This window comes from Vidua macroura, chromosome 12 (assembly GCF_024509145.1).
Source record: "Vidua macroura isolate BioBank_ID:100142 chromosome 12, ASM2450914v1, whole genome shotgun sequence".
Lineage (NCBI taxonomy): Eukaryota > Metazoa > Chordata > Aves > Passeriformes > Viduidae > Vidua > Vidua macroura.
The window spans coordinates 2,609,841-2,635,446 of NC_071582.1; the positions used below are offsets into that span (position 1 = coordinate 2,609,841).

At 55.6% G+C, this 25,606-nt stretch overlaps 1 protein-coding gene across 1 annotated transcript; it reads left to right on the forward strand.

Annotated features, from left to right (window-relative positions):
• The first annotated feature begins 436 nt into the window (after positions 1-436).
• On the forward strand, positions 437-24,520 carry STRA6 (signaling receptor and transporter of retinol STRA6). The gene is made up of 17 exons (XM_053988588.1): positions 437-558; positions 2,428-2,506; positions 4,075-4,160; positions 6,477-6,613; positions 9,246-9,412; positions 10,610-10,732; positions 11,850-11,917; positions 12,011-12,084; positions 12,867-12,928; positions 14,026-14,206; positions 16,564-16,639; positions 18,108-18,241; positions 19,306-19,423; positions 19,940-20,041; positions 20,818-20,981; positions 21,705-21,842; positions 23,815-24,520. The coding sequence occupies exons 1-17, from the start codon at positions 437-439 to the stop codon at positions 23,991-23,993; spliced, it is 2,010 nt and encodes a 669-aa protein (XP_053844563.1). The 3' UTR covers positions 23,994-24,520.
• The last annotated feature ends 1,086 nt before the right edge of the window (positions 24,521-25,606 follow it).

A 25,606-nucleotide genomic window follows, 5' to 3' on the forward strand; every position in this document is an offset into this window, starting at 1 on the left:
GGTTTTTTCCCATCATTTTCCCTCTTTTTCCATAATTTTCCCTCTTTTCCCATCATTTTCCCACTTACCCAGGGTTTTCCCCAGTTTTCCCACAGTTTTTCCCATTTTCCTGGGTTTTTTTCCCACTTTCCCAGGGTTTTTCCCACTTTTCCTGCAGTTTTCCCACTTTTCCAGGGGTTTTCCTCACTTTCCCGGGGTTTTCCCCACCTTTCCAGGTGTTTTTTCCCACTTTTCCATAATTTCCCCGCTTTTCCCAGCATTTTCCCTCTTTTCCCAGCATTTTTCCCATTTTCCTGGGGGTTTTTCCCCACTTTCCCTGCAGTTTTTTCAACTTTTCCGGGGTTTTTTTTTCCACTTTTCCCCGGGGTTTTTCCCATTTTTCCCAGGGTTTTCCCGCTTTTCCAGCCGCGGGGATCCCGGCGAGGGAGGGGCGGCCATGGCCCCCAATGGCTCGGTGGGAATTCGGGATTCCCCCCTGGAGCCGGGGATTTTCCTGGACGAGGATTTGGGATCCGACTGGTACATCTACGAATCCACGGAGTCCGCGCCCCAGGATGAGTGAGTGGCCCCAAAATGCCCCCAAAAATGTCCCCAAAAATGTCCCCAGAATGTCCCAAAATGTCCCCAAAATGTTCCCAAAACTGTTCCCCAGAATGTCCCCAAAATGTCCCCAAAAGTTCTCCAAAATGTCCCCATTAATGGCCCCAAAATGTCCCCAAAAATGTCCCCAAATGTCCCCAGAATATCCCTGGAATAGCTGCAAAATGTCCCCGAAAATGTCCCCAAAATGTCCCCAAAAATGTTCCCAAAATAACCCCAAAAGGTCACCAAAATGTCCCCTAAAGGGTCCCCAAAATGTCCCCAAAATGTTCCCAAAAATGTCCCCAGAATGTCCCCAAAATGTGCCCAAAACGTTCTCCAAAATGCCCCCAAAAATGTCCCAAAAATGTCCACAAATGTCCCCAGAATATCCCTGGAATATCTGCAAAATGTCCCCGAAAATGTCCCCAAAATGTCCCCAAAAATGTCCTCAAAATAACCCCAAAAATGTCCGCAAAAATGTCCCCAAAATATCCCCAAAAGGTCACCAAAATGTCCCCTAAAGGGTCCTCAAAGTGTCCCCAAAATGTTCCCAAAAATGTCCCAAGAATGTCCCCAAAATGTCCCCAAAAGTTCTCCAAAATGTCCCCATTAATGGCCCCAAAATGTCCCCAAAAATGTCCCCAGAATGTCCCCAAAATGTTCCCAGTATATCCCCAGAATATCTGCAAAATTGTCCCCAAATGTCCCCAGAATATCCCCCAAAAGTGTCCCCTAAATGTCCCCAAAATGTGCCCAAAACGTTCTGAAAAGGGTCCCTAAAAATGTCCCCAAAATGTCACCAAAATGTCCCCTAAAGGGTCCCCAAAGTGGCCCCAAAAAGGTCCTCAAAATATCCCCAAAAGGTCACCAAAATGTCCCCTAAATGGTCCTCAAAGTGTCCCCAAAATGTTCCCAAAAATGTCCCAAGAATGTCCCCAAAATGTCCCCAAAAGTTCTCCAAAATGTCCCCAAAAATGTCCCAAAAAATGTCTACAAAAATGTCCTCAAAATATCCCCAAAAATGTCCCCAAAATAACCCCAAAATTGTCCCCAAAGTGGCCCCAAAAGTTCTCCAAAATGTCCCCTAAATGGTCCTCAAAATGTCCCCAAAAATGTCCCCAAATGTCCCCAGAATGTCCCCAAAATGACCCCTAAATTTCCCCAAAATGTCCCCAAAATATCTCAAAATGGCCCCAAAGTGTCCCCAAAATGTTAAACCCACCCAAATCTGGGATTTTCCCCATTTTCCCATCATTTTCCAGGCCCTTTTAGGGTTAAACCCAAATATGGGATTTTCCCCGTTTCCCATTGTTTTTCCCGTTTTTCCCGGCCCTTTTAGGTGGGGGAGAAATCCCAAAAATCCCAAATCTGGATTTTTTCCCGTTTTTCCATCCCTTTTAGGGTTATAACCAAATCTGGGATTTTCCCCATTTTCCCATAATTTTCCAGGCCCTTTTAGGGTTAAACCCAAAGATGGGATTTTCCCCATTTTCCATTGTTTTTCCTGGCCCTTTTAGGGGGGGAGGGAAATCCCAAAAATCCCCAAAACCCCAAATCTGAATTTTTTTCCTTTTTTTCCCAGCCCTTTAAGGGTTAAACCCACCCAAATATGGGATTTTTTCCATTTTTCCCATCATTTCCCAGGCCCTTTTAGGGTTAAACCCAAAGATGGGATTTTCCCCGTTTTCCATTGTTTTTCCCGTTTTTCCCGGCCCTTTTAGGCGGAGGAGAAATGCCAAAAATCCCCAAAATCCCAAATATGGGATTTTTTCCATTTTCCCATCATTTTCCGTGCCCTTTTAGGGTTAAACCCACCCAAATCTGGGACTTTTCCCGTTTTTCCAGCCTTTTTCCCGACGCCATCCCGGAATGCCACCCCACAATCTCCCCCCGGCTGTACCACACCGTCATGGCTCCCATTTCCGTGAGTATCCCTAAAAATCCCCCCAAAAAAATCCCCAATCCCCCCATTCCATTCCCCACCTGGAATCCACGGATTTCATTTCCGGCGCCATCTTGGATGGGTTTTCCCGCCTAAACGGTTCCGGAATTCCCAGATTTCCGCGATTTCGCTTCCCTGTGGGACAAGAACTCCAAAATTCCTCCCAGATCATTCCCAGGATGTTTTTTTCCATGGATTTATGGGGCCTCCTTAGGGTTCCCATCATTCCAAGAACCCTTTTCCATGGATTTATGGGGCCTTAAAGGGGTTCCCATCATTCCATGGATTTATGGGGTTCCCACTACTCCCAGGACCCTTTTCCATGGATTTATGGGATTTCCATGAGGATCCCATAATCATTCCCAGAACCTTTTTCCATGGATTTATGGGGTTTCCATGGGGTTCCCATCATTCCCATCATTCCCAGGTCTCTTTTCCCTGGATTTATGGGGTTTCCATGAGATTCCCATCATTCCCAGCACCCTTTTCCATGGATTTATGGGATTTCCATGGGGATCCCATCATCATTCCCAGAACCTTTTTCCATGGATTTATGGGGTTTCCATGGGGTTCCCATCATTCCCAGCACCTTTTTGCATGGATTTATGGGGTTTCCATGGCAATCTCATCATTCCCACCTCTCCCAGGTCTCTTTTCCATGGATTTATGGGGCCTCCTTGGGGTTCCCATCATTCCATGGATTTATGGGGTTCCCACTACTCCCAGGACCCTTTTCCATGGATTTATGGGGTTTCCATGGGGTTTCCATCATTCCCACCACTCCCAAGTCTGTTTTCCATGGATTTATGGGGTTTCCATGGGGTTTCCATGGGGTTCCCATCATTTCCAGAACCCTTTTCCATTATTTATTTGATTTCCATGAGGATCCCATCATCATTCCCAGAACCTTTTTCCATGGATTTATGGGATTTCCATGGGGTTCCCATCATTCCCACCACTCCCAGGTGTCTTTCCCATGGATTTATGGGGTTTCCATGGAGTTCCCATTATTCCCAGAACCCTTTTCCATGGATTTATGGGGTCTCCATGAGGATCCCATCATTCCCATCATTCCCAGGTCTCCTTCCCATGGATTTATGGGGTTCCCACTATTCCCAGGACCCTTTTCAATGGATTTATGGGATTTCCATGGGGTTTCCATGGGGTTCCCATCATTCCCAGAACCTTTTTGCATGAATTTATGGGATTCCCATGGCGATCCTATCATTCCCACCACTCCCAGGTCCTTTTTCCATGGATTTATGGGGTTTCCATGGGGATCCCATCATCCCCATCATTCCCAGGTCTCTTTTCCCTGGATTTATGGGGTTTCCATGGCAATCTCATCATTCCCACTACTCCCAGGTGTCTTTCCCATGGATTTATGGGGTTTCCATGGGGTTTCCATGGGGTTCCCATCACTTCCAGAACTCTTTTCCATGGATTTATGGGATTTCCATGAGGATCCCATCATTCCCATCATTCCGTGGATTTATGGGGGTTCCCAGCACTCCCAGGACCCTTTTCCATGGATTTCCATCCCGTTCCAGCTGGCCGTGCTCCTGGCCTTGTCCTTCCTGGTCAAGCGCCGTCGGCTCCACCTGAACTGCTGGAACGGCGTCCCGGGATTGCTCAGGTATGGAATTCCCAAAATCCCGCTCATCCTTCCTTGGAAAGGGCTCGGAATTCCCAAAATCTCATCCCTGGGAAGGTCCTGGAATTCCCAAAACCCCTCCTTGGAAAGGGCTCGGAATTCCTGAATCCCATCCCTAGGAAGAGCTCCGAATTCCCAAAATCCCAGCCTTGCAGATGACCCAGAATTCCCAAATTCCCCTCCCTGGAAAGGGCTTGGAATTCCCAAAATCCCTTCCATGGAAATGGCTCAGAATTCCCAAAATCCCCACTCTGGAAAGAACTGGGAATTCCCAAAATCCCCTCCCTGCAAAGGGCTTGGAATTCCCAAAACCCCACCAATCCCATCCTCTGGAAAGGACCCAGAATTCCCAAAATCCCATCCCTGGAAAGGGCTCAGAATTCCCAAACCCTGCTGATCCATCCAAGGAAAGTCTTGGAATTCCCAAATTCCCTCCCAGGGAAGGACCTGGAATTCCCACATCCCTGGAAAGGAGTGGGAATTCCCTGGGAAGAAGCGGGAATTCCCAAAATCCCTGGGAAGGAGTGGGAATTCCCGACTCTGTGGGAAGGAGCGGGAATTCCCAAACTCTTGGGAAGGAGCGGGAATTCCCTGGGAAGGAGCGGGAATTCCCAAGTGCCTGGGAAGGAGTGGGAATTCCCTGGGAAGGAGCGGGAATTCCCTGGGAAGGAGCGGGAATTCCCAAAATCCCTGGGAAGGAGCGGGAATTCCCTGGGAAGGAGCGGGAATTCCCAAAATCCCTGAGAAGGAGCGGGAACTCTGTGGGAAGGAGTGGGAATTCCCAAAATCCCTGGGAAGGAGCGGGAATTCCCTGGGAAGGAGCGGGAATTCCCAAAATCCCTGGGAAGGAGCGGGAATTCCCTGGGAAGGAGCGGGAATTCCCAAAATCCCTGGGAAGGAGCGGGAATTCCCTGGGAAGGAGCGGGAATTCCCAAAATCCCTGGGAAGGAGCGGGAACTCTGTGGGAAGGAGCGGGAATTCCCAAAATCCCTGGGAAGGAGTGGGAATTCCCTGGGAAGGAGCGGGAATTCCCAAAATCCCTGGGAAGGAGCGGGAACTCTGTGGGAAGGAGCGGGAATTCCCAAAATCCCTGGGAAGGAGCGGGAACTCTGTGGGAAGGAGCGGGAATTCCCAAAATCCCTGGGAAGGAGTGGGAATTCCCTGGGAAGGAGCGGGAATTCCCAAAACCCCTGGGAAGGAGCGGGAATTCCCTGGGAAGGAGCGGGAATTCCCAAAATCCCTGGGAAGGAGTGGGAACTCTGTGGGAAGGAGCAGGAATTCCCAAAATCCCTGGGAAGGAGCGGGAACTCTGTGGGAAGGAGCGGGAATTCCCAAAATCCCTGGGAAGGAGCGGGAATTCCCTGGGAAGGAGCGGGAATTCCCAAAATCCCTGGGAAGGAGCGGGAATTCCCTGGGAAGGAGCGGGAATTCCCAAAATCCCTGGGAAGGAGCGGGAATTCCCTGGGAAGGAGCGGGAATTCCCAAAATCCCTGGGAAGGAGCGGGAACTCTGTGGGAAGGAGCGGGAATTCCCAAAATCCCTGGGAAGGAGTGGGAATTCCCTGGGAAGGAGCGGGAATTCCCAAAATCCCTGGGAAGGAGCGGGAACTCTGTGGGAAGGAGCGGGAATTCCCAAAATCCCTGGGAAGGAGCGGGAACTCTGTGGGAAGGAGCGGGAATTCCCAAAATCCCTGGGAAGGAGTGGGAATTCCCTGGGAAGGAGCGGGAATTCCCAAAACCCCTGGGAAGGAGCGGGAATTCCCTGGGAAGGAGCGGGAATTCCCAAAATCCCTGGGAAGGAGCGGGAATTCCCAAAATCCCTGGGAAGGAGTGGGAACTCTGTGGGAAGGAGCAGGAATTCCCAAAATCCCTGGGAAGGAGCGGGAACTCTGTGGGAAGGAGCGGGAATTCCCAAAATCCCTGGGAAGGAGCGGGAATTCCCTGGGAAGGAGCGGGAATTCCCAAAATCCCTGGGAAGGAGCGGGAATTCCCTGGGAAGGAGCAGGAATTCCCAAAATCCCTGGGAAGGAGCGGGAATTCCCTGGGAAGGAGCGGGAATTCCCTGGGGAGGAGCAGGAATTCCCAACTGTCTGGGAAGGAGCGGGAATTCCCTGGGAAGGCGCGGGAATTTCCTGGGAAGGAGCGGGAATTCCCAAAACCCCTGGGAAGGAGCGGGAACTCTGTGGGAAGGAGCGGGAATTCCCAAACACCTGGCAGGGAGTGGGAATTCCCTGGGAAGGCGCGGGAATGCCCGGGTGCCCGGGAATCGCCGGCATTCCCGCCCCGCTGCCGGTTGCAGCCCCGGGAATCTGCTGGAGCAGGACGGGCACCGCGCCGTGGCCGCGGCCGTGCTGGCGCTGCTGCTCTCCGAGCTCTGCCGGCTGCTGCTGCTCCCGGCCCCGCTGCCCACGCCCGGCACCGCGCCCGCCGCCCGCGGTGAGACACCCGCGCCGCCGGCACCGCCCGCCGGGGCTCAGGGCCGCCCAATCCCCTCCCGCTTCCCAAATCCTGTCCTGGTTCCCAAATCCCGTCCCACTTCCCAAAATCCCGTCCCACTTCCCAAATCGCGTCCCAGTTCCCAAATCCCGTCCTGGTTCCCAAAATCCCGTCCTGGTTCCCAAATCCCGTCCCAATTCCCAAAATCCAGTCCCGATTCCCAAATCCCGTCCCAATTCCCAAATCCCATCCCGCTTCCCAAAACCCGTCCTGGTTCCCAAATCCCATCCCGGTTCCCAAAATCCCGTCCCGGTTCCCAAATCCCGTCCCAATTCCTAAATCCTGTCCCGGTTCCCAAAATCCCGTCCCAGTTCCCAAATCCCGTCCCGCTTCCCAGTTCCCATCCCAGTTCCCAAATCCCGTTCCGGTTCCTAAATCCCATCCCGCTTCCCAGATCCCGTCCCACTTCCCAAAATCCCGTCCTGGTTCCCAAATCCCATCCCGGTTCCCAAAATCCCGTCCCGGTTCCCAAATCCCGTCCCAATTCCCAAATCCTGTCCCGGTTCCCAAAATCCCGTCCCAGTTCCCAAATCCCGTCCCGCTTCCCAGTTCCCATCCCAGTTCCCAAATCCCGTTCCGGTTCCTAAATCCCATCCCGCTTCCCAGATCCCGTCCCACTTCCCAAAATCCCGTCTGGGTTCCCAAATCCCATCCCGGTTCCCAAATCCTGTCCCGGTTCCCAAATCCCATCCCAGGGAGGGCTCAGAATTCCCAAATCTCATCCCAATTTCCAAAATCCCATCGCAATTCCCAAATCCCGTCCCAATTCCCAAATCCCATCCCAGTTCCCAAGTCCCGTCCCAGTTCCCAAGTCCCATCCCAATTCCCAAATCCCATCCCAGGTCCCAAATCCTGTCCCAGTTCCCAAAATCCCATCCCAGTTCCCAAATCCTGTCCCAATTCCCAAATCCCATCGCAGTTCCCAAAATCCCCTCCCGGTTCCCAAATCCCATCCCAATTCCCAAATCCCATCCCAGTTCTCAAATCCCATCCCAATTCCCAAATCCCACCCCGGTTCCCAAATCCCATCCCAGTTCCCAAAATCCCATCCCAGTTCCCAAAATCCCATCCCAATTCCCAAATCCCATCCCGGTTCCCAAATCCCGTCCCAGTTCCCAAAATCCCATCCCGGGGGAGGGCTCGGAATTCCCAAATCCCCACCCTGGAAAGGGCTGGCTGGGTTGGTGGCAGTGTCCCCGTGTCCCCATGGTGGTGGCAGTGTCCAAGGGTGGTGGCAGTGACTGGGATGGTGGCAGTGTCCAAGGGTGGTGGCGGTGTCCCCCTGTCCCCAGGGCGGTGTCCCCATGTCCCCATGTCCCTGGGGCAGTGTCCCCATGTCCCCAGGGCAGCGGCGGTGTCTCCCTGTCCCCAGGGTGGTGGCAGGGTCCCCATGGTGGTGGCAGTGTCCCCATGTCCCCAGGGCAGTGTCCCCATGTCCCCATGGCGGTGGTGGTGTCCCCATGTCCCTGGGGTGGTGTCCCCATATCCCCCTGTCCCCAGGGTGGTGGCAGGGTCCCCATGTCCCCAGGGCGGTGTCCTGATATCCCCAGGGCGGTGTCCCCATGTCCCCAGGGTGGTGGCGGTGTCCCCCTGTCCCCACGCTGTACCCACGCTGTCCCCACACTGTCCCCACGCTGTCCCCGCACTGTCCCCACTCTGTCCCCACGCTGTCCCCACACTGTCCCCACGCTGTCCCCACTCTGTCCCCGCGCTGTCCCCACGCTGTCCCCGCGCTGTCCCCACACTGTCCCCGCACTGTCCCCGCACTGTCCCCACGCTGTCCCCACGCTGTCCCCGCGCTGTCCCCACACTGTCCCCGCAGTGTCCCCACGCTGTCCCCACTCTGTCCCCGCGCTGTCCCCACACTGTCCCCGCGCTGTCCCCGCGCTGTCCCCACACTGTCCCCGCACTGTCCCCGCACTGTCCCCGCGCTGTCCCCGCGCTGTCCCCACACTGTCCCCGCAGTGTCCCCACGCTGTCCCCACTCTGTCCCCGCGCTGTCCCCACGCTGTCCCCACTCTGTCCCCGCGCTGTCCCCGCGCTGTCCCCACTCTGTCCCCGCGCTGTCCCCACACTGTCCCCGCGCTGTCCCCGCGCTGTCCCCACGCTGTCCCCACGCTGTCCCCGCGCTGTCCCCACACTGTCCCCGCGCTGTCCCCGCGCTGTCCCCACGCTGTCCCCACACTGTCCCCGCACTGTCCCCGCACTGTCCCCACGCTGTCCCCACGCTGTCCCCGCGCTGTCCCCACACTGTCCCCGCAGTGTCCCCACGCTGTCCCCACTCTGTCCCCGCGCTGTCCCCACGCTGTCCCCACTCTGTCCCCGCGCTGTCCCCGCGCTGTCCCCACTCTGTCCCCGCGCTGTCCCCACACTGTCCCCGCGCTGTCCCCGCGCTGTCCCCACGCTGTCCCCACACTGTCCCCGCGCTGTCCCCGTGTTGTCCCCACACTGTCCCTGCACTGTCCCCGCACTGTCCCCACACTGTCCCCGCGCTGTCCCCGTGCTGTCCCCACCCTGTCCCCACACTGTCCCCCGCGCTGTCCCCGCGCTGACGGGGCCGTGGCCGTGGCAGAGTTCTGGAAGGTTCTGGCCCTGCTCTACGTGCCGGCGCTGTACTCGCCCCTGCTGGCCTGCGCTGGCCCCCGGCACCGCCTGGGCTACGCCGCGGGGACGCTGCTGGCCTGGGGACACTGCGGGGCGCACGCCTGGCACCGCGCCCAGTGTCCCCTGGCACCCCAGGTGGGTGGCACCCAGGTGGCACGGCCTGCTGCGGTGGCACTGAGGTGCTGTGGCTCCCTTGTCACCTCCCGGAGTGTCCCTGAGGGGTCATGGCTCCCTTGTCACTTTCTGGGGTGGCCCTGATGGGTTGGGCATCGTGACCCCAGGGTGGTGGCAGTGTCCCCAGGGTGTTGGCAGTGACGTGGTGTCCCCAGGTTGGTGGTGGTGACATGGTGTCCCCAGGGTGGTGGCAGTGACCCCAGAGTGGTGGTGATAGTGTCCCTGGGGTGCTGGTGTCCTTGGGGTGGTGGCAATGTCCCCAGGGGTTGGTACAGTGTCTCTGGGGGGGGTGGCAGTGTCCCCGGGGTGGGTACGGTGTCCCTGGGGGTGGTGGCAGTGACCTGCCACCATCCCTGGGGCACTGTCAGTGTCCCTGTGCGGTGTCAGTGTCCCTGTGCAGTGTCAGTGTCAGTGTCAGTGTCAGTGTCAGTGTCAGTGTGCAGTGTTAATGTCCCTGTGCAGTGTCAGTGTCCCTGGGTGGTGTCAGTGTCCCTGTGCAGTGTCAGTGTCCCTGTGCAGTGTCAGTGTCAGTGTCAGTGTCCCTGTGCAGTGTCAGTGCAGTGTCAGTGTCAGTGTCAGTGTCCCTGTGCAGTGTCAGTGCAGTGTCAGTGTCAGTGTCAGTGTCCCTGTGCAGTGTCAGTGTCAGTGTCCCTGTGCAGTGTCAGTGCAGTGTCAGTGTCAGTGTCAGTGTCAGTGTCAGTGTCCCTGTGCGGTGTCAGTGTCAGTGTCAATGTCCCTGTGCGGTGTCAGTGTCAGTGTCAGTGTCCCTGTGCAGTGTCAGTGTCCCTGTGCAGTGTCAATGTCCCTGTGCGGTGTCAGTGTCCCTGTGCGGTGTCAGTGTCTCTGTGTCCCTGTGTGCTGTCAGTGTCCCTGTGCGGCGTCAGTGTCCCTGTGTGCTGTCAGTGTCCCTGTGCGATGTCAATGTCCCTGTGCAGTGTCTGTGTCAGTGTCAGTGTCAGTGTCCCTGTGTGCCGTCAGTGTCCCTGTGCAGTGTCAGTGTCAGTGTCAGTGTCCGTGTCCCTGTGCAGTGTCAGTGTCCCTGTGCAGTGTCAGTGTCAGTGTCAGTGTCCGTGTCCCTGTGCAGTGTCAGTGTCCCTGTGCGCTGTCAGTGTCCCCGTGTCCCCGGCGGTGGCGGTGACCCGCGCTGTCCCCGCGCAGATCCACCGGCTGTACTCACTGCTGTCCCACGTCCCCGTGCTGCTGTCCCTGGCCCTGCTCAGCCTCTGGTACCCGGCACAGCTCCTGCGCAGCCTCCGCAGCGGCGACAGCCCCGAGCCGCGGGTACCGACACGGCAACTCGGGAATGGGATCGGGATCAGGATCGGGATCGGGATCGGGATTGGGATTGGTACCCAGCATGGCTCCTGCACAGCCCTCTGCAGCGGGGACAGACCTGAGCCGCGGGTCCTGACATGGGAACTCGGGACATGGATTTGGATTGGGATCGGGATCGGGATCGGGATCGGGATCGGGATCGGGATCGCGATTGGGATCGGGATTGGGATTGGGATGGGATTGGGATGGGAATGGAGACTGGGATCGGGATTGGGATTGGGATTGGGATCGGGATTGGTACCCGGCGCTGCTCCTGCTCAGCCTCCGCAGCGGGCACGGCCCCGAGCCATGGGTATGGACACGGGAACTCAGCTGGGAATTTGGGAACTCATCTGGGAATTCAGGAATTTGGGAATTCAGGAACTCCACCAGGAACTCGGGCATTTGGGATCTCATCCGGAAACTCAGGAACTCATTTGGCAATTCACTTAGGAATTCAGGAACTTGGGATCAGGAGGGGGATCAGGATTGGGATCAGGATCAATATTGAGCCTGATTGGGAACGGGATCGGGATTGGGATCAGGACCGGAATTGGGATGGGGATTGTGATTGGGACTGGGACTGGGATCGGGATCTCCACATGTTCCCCTGCCAGCCCCGCCGCTGGGGTTCTCTGTTGCTATCCCGGGACTGGGTTTGGGATCGGGATCAGGATCTCCACACGTTCCCCTCCCAGCCCTGCCGCTGGGGTTCTCCGTTGCTGTCCCAGAGCGGCAGCGGGGCCGGGAAATTCCTCTGGGATAAATCCCTTACACAAGAGGCTCCCGGCATCAATGGCTCCGTTCAGGCCGGCTCCGGGCTCTCCTCGTTTTCCCGGTTAATCCCCGGAGCTCAGAGCTCGGGGCTTTGTTGGGAAGAGAGGACGGAAAAGCGGGAAAGGCCTGAGGTGACCCCTCAGGAGGGAACGAGGGATTCCGGAGGGGTTTGGGAACAAAATCCCGCTTTATTCCCACTTTTCCATACCAACATGTACGCCGGCTTGGGAATTCCTGTCGGGATAAGCTCGGGGTGAGGGGGTGGCCAGGGCAGCTCTGCCACCCCAAATCCATCCGTTATTCCCAGATTTCCGGGAAAAGCTATTACAGGAAGTACCTCAAGGCCTTGCTGTCCAAACGGGGCCAGAAGGGGAGGTAAGGATGGAAATTCCCATTCCTGGCAAATCCCATTCCTGGCAAATCCCATTCCCAAAGGTCAGGAATGTCACCCTCTCCCACCTCCTGCAGCTCCAAGATCGAAGAGAGCCTCAGCTCCCGGATCCGCTCCTACCTGCGCTCCTACGTCTACGTTCCCGAGGAAGGTGGGCACCCGGAAAATCCCACGGAATCCGGGAATGGTTGGGGTTGGGATTTATGGATCAGCCAGGGCATTCCCAAAATCCCGGGTCGCTCCAAGCCCTGCCCAACCCAGCTGGGCTTGGAACCCAAATCCAGCCGAGCTTGGGGCAGGGATCCACAAATCCATGGAAAAGGGGCCTGGGAGTGATGAGAGTGATGGGAACCCTATGGAGACCCCATAAATCCATGGAATTATGGGAAACCCATGGAGGCCCCACAAATCCATGGAAAAGGGTTCTGGAAATGATGGGATCCTCATGGAGACCCCATAAATCCATGGAATGATGGGAATCTCATGAAGGCCCCACAAACCCATGGAAAAGGGGTCTTGGGAATGATGGAAACTCCATGGAGGCCTCACAAATCCATGGAAAAGGGGCCTGGGAGTGATGGGAACCCCATGGAGGCCCCATAAATCCATGGAAAAGGGGTCCTGGGAGTTTGGGTCAGCCATGGTTTTCCTGGGAAAGCTTGGCCACGGAAGGACAGGAGCAGCCAGGAGCTGGAGAAGGGAATTGCCCTGCACTGAGGAGGTGAAATCCCGGGAATGCAGAGCCATTCCCATCCATGGAGGGGGCAGGGAACATCCCGAGTTTCCATGGAAAAGCAGGATGGAGCCATCCATCCATTCCCGACTCCATCCCGGCAGGAATTCCCTGTGGAAATCCCATTCCAAAGGGCGTTCCCTTTGCTGGGTACACCCTGATCCTGCTCCACCATCCCAAATTCCCAATTTTCCCTCCAGGATTCCGGATCCCGCTGAAGCTGGTGGTGTCCATCACCGTGGCCGTCGTCGCCGTCTACCAGGTGACATTCCCAGAGGATCCCGGGTCTCACCTGGGAATGGTGTTAAAATTCCTTCCGGAATTCCGCATTCCCATAAATCCTGAAATCACACGGGATCTGGGCCATAAATCCCTAAATCCTGAGGGATCCGTGCTGTAAATCCCCAAATCCCACGGGATCCAAGATGTGAATCCCAAAATCTCGTGAGATTTGAGCTGTCAATCCTGTGGGATCCAAGCTGTAAATCCCAAAATCCCGTGGGATCTGAACCGTAAATCCCAAAATCCTGTGGGATCCACGCCTTAAATCCTGTGGGATCTGAGCCATAAATCCCAAAATCCTGTGGGATCCGAGCCGTAAATTGCAAAATTCCACAGGATTTGAGCTGTTAATCCCATGGGATCCAAGCTGTAAATCCCAAAATCCCATGGGATCCAAGCCTTAAATCCTGCGGGATCTGAGCCGTAAATCCCGAAATCCTGTGGGATCTGATCCTTAAATCTCAGAGGATAGGAACCAAAATCTTCAAATCCCATGGGATCCAAGTCGTAAATCCTGAAATCCCACGGGATCTGAGCCTTAAATCCCACAGGATCTGAGCCGTAAATCCCCAAATCCTGCAGGATCTGAACTTTAAATCCCACGGGATCTGAGCCATAAATCCCAAAATCCCATGGGAACTGAACCGTAAATCCCAAAATCCCATGGGATCCCATGGGATCTGAACCATAAATCCCAAAATCCCATGGGATCCCATGGGATCCAAGCCTTAAATCCTGCGGGATCTGAGCCATAAATCCCAAAATCCTGTGCGATCCGAGCTGTAAATCCCAAAATCCCGTGGAATTTGAGCTGTAAATCCCATGGGATCAGAACCTTATATCCCACGGGATCGGAGCCGTAAATCCCACGAGATCTGAGCAGTAAATCCCAAAATCCCGTGGGATCTGAGCCATAAATCCCAAAATCCCGGGGAATTTGAGCTGTAAATCCCACGGGATTGGAACCTTATATCCCGTGGGATCCAAGCCATAAATCCCACGGGATCTGAGCCGTAACTCCCGAAATCCGGCGGGATTTCCGTGCAGGCGCTGAGGCGGCTCCCCGCGTCCCCGCAGGTGGCCGTGCTGCTGCTGGTGGCCGTGGTGCCGGCGCTGCGGATCGTCCGGGCGGGAATGACCAAGGACGTGGTGGTGCTGCTGGTGCAGTTTGGGCTGGTGCCCTCGCAGGGCGCGGCCGGGCCGGGGCAGCTGGAGCAGGAGCTGCGCACCGCCCGCCACTTCCTCTGGGCGCTGGAAGGTGCGGCCGCAGGCAATCCGCAGGGATTCCCAACGGATTCCCCGCCTGGAGCACGGGGCGGATTCCAGAGGGTGGATTCCCGGGGGATTCGGGGAGGATGGGATTGAGCAGATTCCAGGGGGATTTGGAGAGGATGGGATGGGGTGGATTCCAGAGAAGATTCCCCACCTGGAGGATGGGATGGGATGGGATGGGATGGGATGGGATGGGATGGGATGGGATGGGATGGGATAGGATAGGATGGGATGGGATGGGGTGGATTCCATTGGGTGGATTCCAGGGGGATTTTGGGAAGATTCCTCACTGGGAGACGGGGATGGGTCAGATTCCAGAGGGATTCTGGGAGGATGGGACTGGGCAGATTCCAGGGGGATTTGGGGAGGATGGGATGGGGCAGATTCCAGGGGGATTTTGGGAGGATGGGATTGGGCAGATTCCAGGGGATTTGGGGAGGATGGGATGGGGCAGATTCCAGAGAAGATTCCCCACCTGGAGGATGGGATGGGATGGGATGGGATGGGGTGGATTCCATTGGGTGGATTCCAGGGGGATTTTGGGAAGATTCCTCACTGGGAGACGGGGATGGGTCAGATTCCAGAGGGATTCTGGGAGGATGGGACTGGGCAGATTCCAGGGGGATTTGGGGAGGATGGGATGGGGCAGATTCCCAGGGGATTTTGGGAGGATGGGAATGGGGCGGATTCCAGAGAAGATTCCCCACCTGGAGGATGGGATGGGGTGGATTCCATTGGGTGGATTCCAGGGGGATTTTGGGAGGATTCCTCACCGGGAGATGGGGATGGGGCAGATTCCAGAGGGATTCTGGGAGGATGGGATGGGGCGGATTCCATGGGTTGGATTCCAGGGGGATTTTGGGAGGATGGGATGGGGTGGATTCCAGAAAAGATTCCCCACCAGGAGGATGGGATTGAGAACATTCCAGAGGGATTCTGGGAGAATGGGATGGGGCAGATTCCATGGGGTGGATTCCAGGGGGATTTTGGGAAGATTCCTCACCTGGAGGATGGGATGGGGCGGATTCCATTGGGTGCATTCCAGGGGGATTTGGGGTGGATTTCACACCTGGAGGATGGGATTGGGAGGATTCCAGAGGGATTTGGAGAGGGTGGGATGGGGCAGATTCCAGAGAAGATTCTCTGTCTGGAGGATGGGATTGGGAGGATTCCGTGGGGTGGATTCCAGAAGGATTTTGGGAGGATTCCTCACCAGGAGAATGGGACTGGGAAGATTCCAGGGGCATTTCCAGAGGATTCCTGGCTCAGAGGATGGAATGGGGCAGATTCCAGAGGGATTGTTGAGGATTCCTCACCTGCAGAATGGGACTGGGAGGATTCCAGAGGGATTTTGGGAGAATTCTTCACCTGGAGGCTGGGATGGGGCAGATTCCACGGGGATTTGGGGAGGATGGGATAGGGCGGATTCCATGGGGTGGATTCCAGAGGGATTTCCAGAAGATTCCCCACCTGGAGGATGGGATGGGGCAGATTCCAGGGGGATTTTGGGAGTGGCTGGCAGGGATTGGGTGGACTCCAGAGGGATTTCCGGAGGATTCCTCACCTGGAGGATGGGATTGGGAAGATTCCAGAGGGATTCTGGGAGGATGGGATTGGATGGACTCCAGAGGGATTTCGGGAGCAGCTGGCAGGGATGGGGCTGTGCCAGGCTGGCGCGTGCCAAGGCGGGAAGAGACTCCGGGAAAAGCCGTTGGGAAGAGCCGCAGGGAAGAGCCGGAGGGAAGAGCTGGCAGATGCTACAGGCTTGGAAATGTGCTGGAAGCGAACAGATGGGCCCGGATCCCTGGAGAGTGGAAATCCTTGGATGGGGGGATGAGGGAAGAGCAGGGAAGGAGGAATAGCAGGGAGGAGGGAATTTCAGGGATCAGGGAATTTCAGGGATCAGGGAATTTTAGGGATAAAGGAATAGGATGGGATGAGGGAATAGCAGGGATTGGGGAATTTCAGGGATGAGGGAATAGGGATGAAGGGATAGCAGGGATCAGGAAATTCCAGGGATAAAGGAAGAGCAGGGATGCCCTCCTTTCCTTGAGATCCCAAACCTCTCTCATCCCATTTTTTCCCTCCTCCCTCTTTCCCACACATCCCCTTTCCCAAGACCCCCATCCCAGCTAATTCCGGGGATTTTCCTGGATTTCCCTTCCCCTTTTCCCTCTCTCTGTCCCATCCATCCCCCCTCGGGAGCTGAAGGAGGGAGCCACAAAAGGAGGGAAACTGAGGCACGGTGCCAATCCCTCATCCGAGATGCAATTCCCAGCAAAACCCTGCTCTGGGCATTATTCCCGAGCCAAAATCCAGGAATTTTTTCCCGTTTTTCCGCAGTGTGCTACATCTGCTCGCTGGTGCTGTGCTGCCTGCTCACCTGCGCCATGCTGCTCAGGAGCCTGGCCATGCACAGGTGGGGCCGGCCCCGCTCCCGGCATTCCCAGTCCCCATATTCCCGTTCCCAATGTTCCCATTCCCAATATCCCCAGCCCCATTCCTGATATCCCCATCCCCATTCCCAGTGTTCCCATCCCCATTCCTGATGGTCCCATTCCCAATGTCCCTGGCCCCCTTCTCCATGTTCCCGGCCCCATTCCTTATATCCCCATCCCCATTCCCAGCGTTCCCATCCCCATTCCCAACGTTCCCATCCCCATTCCCGATGTTCCCAACCCCATTCCCAATGTCCCTGGCTGCATTCCCAGTGTTTCCACCCCCATTCCCAATATTCCCATTCCCAATATTCCCATTCCCAATATTCCCATTCCCAATGTCCTCAACCCCATTCCTAATGCCCTCGAGCCCATTCCTCATGTTCCCATTGCCATTCCCCATGTCCCCAGCCCCATTCCCAATGTCCCCATCCCCATTCCCAACATTCCTCATGTTCCCATTCCCAATGTCCCCACCACATTCCCAGTGTTCCCATCCCCATTCCTGATGTTCCTATTCCCCATGTTCCCATCTCCATTCCCAATATCCCCATCCCCATTCCCAATGTTCCTATTCCCAAGGTCCTCATCCCCCTTCCCGATATCCCTGGCCCCAGTCCCAATGTTCCCATTCCCGATATCCCCATCTGCATTTCTGATATCCCCATCTCCATTCCCGATACCTCATTCCCAATATCCCCATCCCCATTCCCAATGTTCCTATTCCCAATGTCCCTGGCCCCATTCCTGATGTCTCCATCCCCAATCCCAATGTTCCTATTCTCCATTCCCAATGTTCCCAGCCCCATTCCTGATGTCCTTCTCTGCAGAAATGTGCCCTTTCCCAATGTTCCCATTCCCATTCCCTATACTCCCAGCCCCATTCCCAATGTCCCCATCCCCATTCCCAGTGTTCCCATTCCCAATATCCCCATCCCCATTTCTGATATCCCCATTCCTGATACCCCATTCCCAATATTCCCATCCCTATTCCCAATGTTCCCATTCCCAATGTCTCTGGCCCCATTCCCAATGTTCCCATTCCCGATATCCCCATTCCCAATAGCCCCATTCCTGATATTCCTGTCCCTGTTCCTGATGTCCCCATCCCCATTCCCAGTGTTCCCATTCCCAGTGTTCCCATCCCCATTCCCGATATCCCCGGCCCCATTCCCAATGTTCCCAGCCCCAATCCCAATGTTCCCATTCCCAGTGCTCCCATCCCCATTCCGGATATTCCCAGCCCCATTCCCGATATTCCCATCCCCATTCCCGATGTTCCCATCGCCATTTCCAATGTTCCCATTCCCAGTGTTCCCAACCCCATTCCCCATGTCCCTGCCCCCATTCCTGACATCCCTGCCCCCATTCCCGATGTCCCCGTCCCTATTCCCGATGTCCCCGTCCCCATTCCGGGCCGGGATCAATCCGGGACGTTTTTCCATCCAGGTCCAACCTGCGGGCGCTCTACCAGGGCGCCGTGCTGGACGTCTTTTCCAAGGCCCACATCCTGCGGCCTTCCCGGGAATCCCTCGTCTGCTGGATGGCCTTCTCCAGCTTCCAGGCGGCCTTCGCCTGCCTGGGTACCGGGATTTTGGGATCACGGCATGGGAATCCCAATTTTCTTTAGGACTAAGCGACAATTCCCCATTTTCACCCCATTTCCAGGAGGGTTTTTAGCGCCTGTTCCTCAAACGGGATCTGGCGGGTTTTGGAACACCGAGTGGTTGGGAATAGGGAAAAACTGGAAAAATAGTTGGAAATATTGCAAAAAAAATTGGTTTGGGAATTCAAAGAGGAGGAAGGGGTGGGATGATGCCTGGGTACCCAGATTTTGGGATCACAGAATGGGGATCCAAATTTTCTTTAGGACTAAGTGACAATTCCCTATTTTCACCCCATTTCCGAGATTTTTAGCACCTGTTCCTCAAACGGAATCTGGCGGGGTTTGGGAATACCGGATGGTTGGGAATCGGGAAAAACTGGAAAAAATAATTGGAAAAATCTGAAAAATTGGAAAAATCCGAAAAATTGGGTTGGGAATTTGAAGAAGAAGAAGGGATGGGATGATGCCTGTGTAATGGAATTTTGGGATCATGGAATAGGGGATCCCAATTTTCTTTAGGACTAAGTGACAATTCCCCATTTTCACCCCATTTCCAAGAGGGTTTTAATCCCCATTTCCCCAACTGGATCTGGCGGGTTTTGGGAACAGCAGCTGGTTGGGAATCGGGAAAAACTGGAAAAAATAATTGGAAAAATCTGAAAAATTGGAAAAATGCGAAAAATTGGAAAAAATGGGTTGGGAATTCAAAGAGGAGGAAGGGGTGGGATGATGTCTGGTTTTGGCTGGATCCCAAATATTTGGATGGGAAAAGCTGTGGAAGCCTCTGGTCCTCGGTGCATTCTGGGGGTTCCTCGTCTCCATCCCAGCCTGGATCATCCTGGGAATATGGTGGGGGACCCCAAAAAGAGGGAAAATCTTCTCTCCACCCTCAGGAATTGTGGGTCAATCCCTTGGGAGTGCAGACCTGGTTTTGGGGACTGGCAGGGTTTTTATGGGATTCTCGGGAAAACCCCGCGCAGGAATTTGGGGAATGAGAGCCGTTTTTCCATCCCGGATTCCCACTCCGTGTCCCCATTCCAGGTCTCCTGATCCAGCAGGTGATTTTCTTCCTCTGCTCCGTGGCCTTCACCTTCCTGGTGGTGATCCCGCTCCAGATCGGCACCAGCTCCCCGCTCTTCGGGATCATCCGGAACATGTGGTGAGCCCTCGGGAAGGGCTGGAAACCCCAAGGAATGGCCCTGGATAGGTTTGGGAAAAACCCCAATATCCATTTGGGGTTTTTCCAACACCACTGGAAGTTCCTGCCCAGGGCCATGTTTTGAGACATTCCCAGTGTTTTGGGGCATTCTCAGTTCCCTGGGACATTCCCGGTGTTTTGGGACATTCCCAGTGTCCATCCCCCTCTTTGGGATCATCCGGAACATGGAGTGAGCTGCGAAGGGCTGGAAACCCCAAGGAATGGTCCTGGATGGGTTTGGGATGCTCCATTTGGGGTTTTTCCAACACCACTGGAAGCTTCTGCCCTTGGTGGTGTCTTGGGACATTCCTGTTGTTCTGGGACATTCCCAATGTTTTGGGTCATTCCTGGTGTTTTGGGACATTCCTGGTGTTTTGGGACATTCCTGGTGTTTTTGGGCCATTCCTGGTGTTTTGGGACATTCCCGATGTTTTGGGCCATTCCCGGTGTTTTGGGCCATTCCCGGTGTTCTTCCAGGCCCCTCTGGCTGACCCTGGTGGTGGCCGTGCTCGTGCAGCATCTCCTGGCCCATTCCCAGTTCCTGGAGCAGCATTCCCTGCAGAAGGAGATCACCAACAGGTACGGGGACACCGCCATCGTCCCCCATTGTCCCCGGTTGTCCCCAGCTGGGGTTTGGCGGGAATTCCAGGCTCCCAGGAGGTTTCTCCAGATGTTCTGGCCTGGATTTTGGTGGGGTGACACCGGCGAGGGTGGCCCTGCTCCACCAGCTCCAGTTTCCAAGGCTGGGCAAGCCCAGATCCCTCAGGATTGGCCGGGTGGGGTCGGTCACCTCTGGCAGATGTTCCACTCAGGGAAGGTGACACCACCCGAGACCAGGGTGCCAGAGGGACCCAAGTGCCATCCCCTGGCAGGGCACAGAGGCTCTCCTGGTGTCCATCCCAAACCACCGGCAGATGTCCCTCTCTCAGGGATGGTGTCACCACCACAGACTGGGGTGACAGAGGGACCCAAGTGTCCTGTGCCACCCCTTGGCAGGGCACAGAGGCTCTCCTGGAGCCGGTGTCCATCCCAGGCCACCAGCAGATGCCACTCCCACGTGGTGTCACCACCAGAGACCAGGGTGACAGAGGGACCCAGGTGTCCTCCTGGCAGGCCGGCGAGGCTCTTCTGGAGCTGGTGGCCTCCATCCCAAAATCCCAACCCCACATTTTGGCCGGTTCCTCAATCTCCGAGGAGACAAGGAGCTCCTGACAGTTCTCCAGGAGCCTGGGAGGGCGTTGGCTTCTCCCAGCGGGATGGAGCCACCTGGGCTCCTGGGCGGGTGGGGCCAGGAGGTTTGGGGTGGCCGGAGTTGTCCCGGGAAGGGCCATCCCACGGGAATGTGTGCCCCGCAGGCGCGCGCTGTACATCGTCACCTTCCTGCTCTTCCCCACCAACGTCCTGGTGGGCGTCATGGCCGCCGTGTGGCGCGTGGTCATCTCCGGCCTCTACAACGCCGTCCACTTCTGCCGGCTGGACATCAGCCTGCTGCACCGCGGCGCGGAGACCTTCGACCCAGGTGGGACGGCGAGAGGTCACCGTGCCACCAGGGGGGCCTTGTCCCACCGCGGGGGGTTGGGATGGGGGCCCGGAGCTGCTGGGATTGAGGGTGGCCCCAAACTTTGGAAATGGGACACCTGGAGCAGGTGGCTTCTCCTGATTCCTGCTTTTTATCCCAAAAACACGAGTGGTGGCCTTGGAGCTTCACCAGTGGTCAGCTCATGTCCTGGGATAAAGAAGAAAGGACCTCCAGGTTTTTCCTGTGGGATTGAGGTTGGCTTGGAAATGGGATGATGGCAGCAAGCAGCTTCTCCCGACTCCTGCTTGGTGCTGCTCTTTGATCCCAAAAAACCTTTGGGGTTTCACCGGCGGTTACCTCATGTAAAGGTTAAAGGAAAAAGGAGAGGGGACCTCAGGGGACCTCAGGAGACTTCAAGCCCTCCTCTGTTTTTCCTGCTGGGATTGAGGGTGGCCCCAAACATTGGGAATGGAACACCCGGAGAAGGTGGTGCCGGCTGGGTCCTGCTCTTTTATCCCCAAAAGGGTGGGATGAGCTTTGGGGTTTCACCTCATCTCCTGGGATAAAGGAGAGGGGACCTCAGGGGAGCTCAGGAGAGCTCAGGCTGGTCCCTGCTTTTCCTGCTGGGGTGTGGGAGCGTGGAGACCAGAGCTGGATCCTTCCTCGGGCTCCGGGGTGGCAATGCGGAATGCTGTCCCCAGTGACTGCGCGGTGTCCCCCCAGGGTACCGCACCTATTGCCACTACCTGAAGGTGGAGGTCAGCCAGTGCCACCCGCTGCTGAAGGCCTTCTGCTTCCTGCTGCTCCAGCCCGGCCGGCCGGAGCCACCGGCACCACCCCGGGACACCCAGCTGGAGGAAGGTGGGACCTGGGGGCACCAGGGGATTGGAGGGAAGGGACATCATGGTGACCTCTGGATGACACCTCTGGTTGGTGTGGGGACACCTCCATCCATCCATCCATCCATCCATCCATCCATCCATCCATCATCCATCCATCATCCATCCATCCATCCATCCATCCATCCATCCATCATCCATCCAACCATCATCCATCCATCATCCATCCATCATCCATCCATCCATCCATCCATCCATCCATCCATCCATCCATCATCCATCCATCCATCCATCCATCATCCATCATCCATCCATCCATCCATCCATCCATCATCCATCATCCATCCATCCATCCATCCATCCATCCATCCATCCATCCCTCCATCCCTCCATCCCTCCATCCATCCATCCATCATCCATCCATCATCCATCCATCATCCATCATCCAACATCCATCCATCCATCCATCCATCCATGCATCATCCATCCATCCATCCATCCATCCATCCATCCATCATCCATCCATCATCCATCATCCATCATCCCTCATCCATCCATCCATCCATCATCCATCCATCCATCATCCATCCATCATCCATCATCCATCCATCATCCATCCATCCATCCATCCATCCATCCATCCATCATCCATCCATCATCCATCCATCCATCTATCCATCCATCCATCCATCCATCCATCCATCATCCATCCATCATCCATCCATCATCCATCATCCCTCATCCATCCATCCATCATCCATCCATCCATCATCCATCCATCATCCATCCATCATCCATCCATCATCCATCATCCATCGATCATCCATCATCCATCCATCCATCCATCCATCCATCCATCCATCATCCATCCATCCATCCATCCATCCATCATCCATCCATCCATCCATCCATCATCCATCCATCATCCATCATCCATCATCCCTCATCCATCCATCCATCATCCATCCATCCATCATCCATCCATCATCCATCCATCATCCATCCATCATCCATCATCCATCCATCATCCATCATCCATCCATCCATCCATCCATCCATCATCCATCCATCCATCCATCCATCCATCATCCATCCATCCATCCATCCATCCATCCATCATCCATCCATCCATCCATCCATCATCCATCATCCATCCATCATCCATCATCCATCCATAATCCATCCATCCATCCATCCATCATCCATCATCCATCCATCCATCCATCATCCATCCATCCATCATCCATCATCCATCCATCCATCCATCCATCCATCCATCCATCCATCCATCATCCATCATCCATCCATCATCCATCATCCATCCATCCATCCATCATCCATCCATCCATCCATCCATCCATCATCCATCATCCATCCATCCATCATCCATCCATCATCCATCATCCATCCATCCATCCATCATCCATCCATCCATCCATCCATCCATCCATCATCCATCCATCATCCATCCTCTATCCATCCATCATCCATCCATCATCCATCATCCATCCATCCATCCATCCATCCATCCATCCATCCATCATCCATCCATCCATCCATCCATCCATCCATCCATCCATCCATCCATCCATCATCCATCCATCATCCATCCATCCATCCAAGGGCTGATCCCGCTCCAGGGTTGGGATGGGGCTCTTTGGGGTGTGGTGGGATCTTGGTAGTTCCTCAGAAACGAGGCTGGAATCTGGGAATCCTGGAACGCTTTGCGTTGAAAGGGCCCTTAAAGCCCATCCAGGGACACCTCCCACTATCCCAGGCTGCTCCAAACCTCGTCCAACCTTTCCTTGGACACTTTGGGCACCCGGGGCAGCCACAGCTCCTCTGGGAATTCCATCCCAGCCAGGAATTCCATCCCAGCCTCCTCTTTCCCAGCAGGAATCCATCCCTCTGCACCTCATCCCAACCCCTCTCCCGCTCTCCTGGTGCTTTTCCAGGCCCTGAATCCTCTCCCTGCTGCTCCCATCTCCTTCCAGGCCTCCAGCTGATGCATCCCAAGCATCCGGCTCCGGGAAGAGCGCGGATCCGGCGGATCCGGGCGCGCTGGTGGGTGGCCTACACGCTCCTGCACAACCCCTCGCTGACCGCTTCCCGGAAAACCGCGCTGGCCGATCCCGCAGCCAACGGGACCCAGCTTGGCGTTCCCAGGCCCTGAATTCCCGGGAATCCCATCCCATCTCCCATCTCCCATCCCTGTCTGCGCCCCTTCCCAGCCTCTGGACTCTCTCCAAGGGTTTATCCCTAAATCCGCGCCGAGCCACTCCCGAAGTCCGGAGGTGACACCTCCAAGCCCGGCCTGGAAGGAGCCAAGGAAAACACTCCCGGCATCCCAAAAATATTTTGGGATTCACTCCTGCAAGCAGCCCGGTTCTCAGCAGCTTTTCCAGCATGGGACAATTCCCAGGGAACTGGGAGAGGAGCTGGGAGGGATCCCCAGCGGGCCGAAGGAATTCTCAACCACCAGGAATTACCCCGGGAGCTCCACGTGGGAGAAAATTCCTATTCCCGGCTTCTCCCTTCCCCATCCCGGCTCCATCTGGGCTCTGCGTCCACTCCCAGGACGGTTTTCTTCCCTGATTTTTGAAGGACCAAATCCCGCCCTGCTCCCCGTCCTCTTCCATTCCCGCTTTTGAGGCGATCCCGCGGTTTTCCAGGGCTGGGATCCGTGGAAAGGGATCCACTGGGATCGACTGCCTGGGAAGCGTGGGGGAAGGAGAATAAACGGATGCCTTGTTCCTACTCCCAGGATGTGCTGTTTTCCTTGGATATTCCCACTTCCAGCGGGATTTGGGATCATCCCAGCCCCGAATCTGTGGAATGGTTGGGATGACCTCGCCCAGCAGAGATTTCAGGGATCTGCTCCGGCTGGGAATGTTGGGATCCGCTCTGTGATCCCGCTTTAGGGCCGTTTTATGGGAAAACCGCTCCCTTCGTGATCCCACAGCTTTGGGAAGGGCGGGAATGGGAACGGGGAATTTTGGGGATAAAACACCAGTGGGATGGGAACGAGGAGGTGCTGGATCACCTCTTCCTGCTCTTAAATCCCAGAATTCCAGCCTTTTTGAGCTGGAATGAGCAGGCTCCTGGTGGATTCCAAGCACCCCAAAATTCCCTCGGGAATTCTCAGCCCACCCCACAGGGAGGTGCCGGATCATTCTGGGACTTTCTTTGGGGTTGGCCAGAGCTGCTCTCTGCAGGATCCCAAGGACCCCATTCCCCCCCTCTGGAATGTTCCCAGCACCCTCAGGATGGTTCAGGGTCACCAAGGGTTGGGGTTTCCTTGGAGCTTCCCCTCCCTTTTCCCAGAATTCCCTCCCAGCCCATCCCGACCCCTGCAGCTCCAAAGGCAGCCTAAAACCCCTTGAAAAAAAACCCTTAAAAATCCCAAAAATCCCTTGAAAAATCTCCAAAATCCCTTGAAAAATCCCAAGAATCTCTCAAATCTGTGGCAGCTCCGTGCTACGGGCGGGGCTGAATTTTGGGATCTGTTTCCACAGCCCCACCCAAGGCTCCCTGGAGATCCCTGGAATTTGTGTGGTTTTCGGGATAGCAGCAGCACCCTGGGCGGGATTTGGGATTTTCTTCCCCTTCCTGGTGCTTCCGGGCTCGCCTGGAAACCCCAAATCCGCATCCTCACCCCTCCCATCCCAGCTGGAATTTCGGGAATAATCCTGGATCCTGCTATTCCCAGGGATAAAACGGAGGTTAAAAGTCAGATCCTGTGAAATGAACCCAAAGCTGTCATTGGGGCCATAGTTTTTATCCCAC

Coding starts and splice junctions, on each gene's coding strand:
- STRA6 (XM_053988588.1), top strand. CDS start 437: ATGGCCCCCAATGGCTCGGTGGGAATTCGGGATTCCCCCCTGGAGCCG. Junction 559..2,427: donor GAGTCCGCGCCCCAGGATGA/GTGAGTGGCCCC, acceptor CCGTTTTTCCAG/CCTTTTTCCCGACGCCATCC. Junction 20,042..20,817: donor CAGAAGGAGATCACCAACAG/GTACGGGGACAC, acceptor TGTGCCCCGCAG/GCGCGCGCTGTACATCGTCA.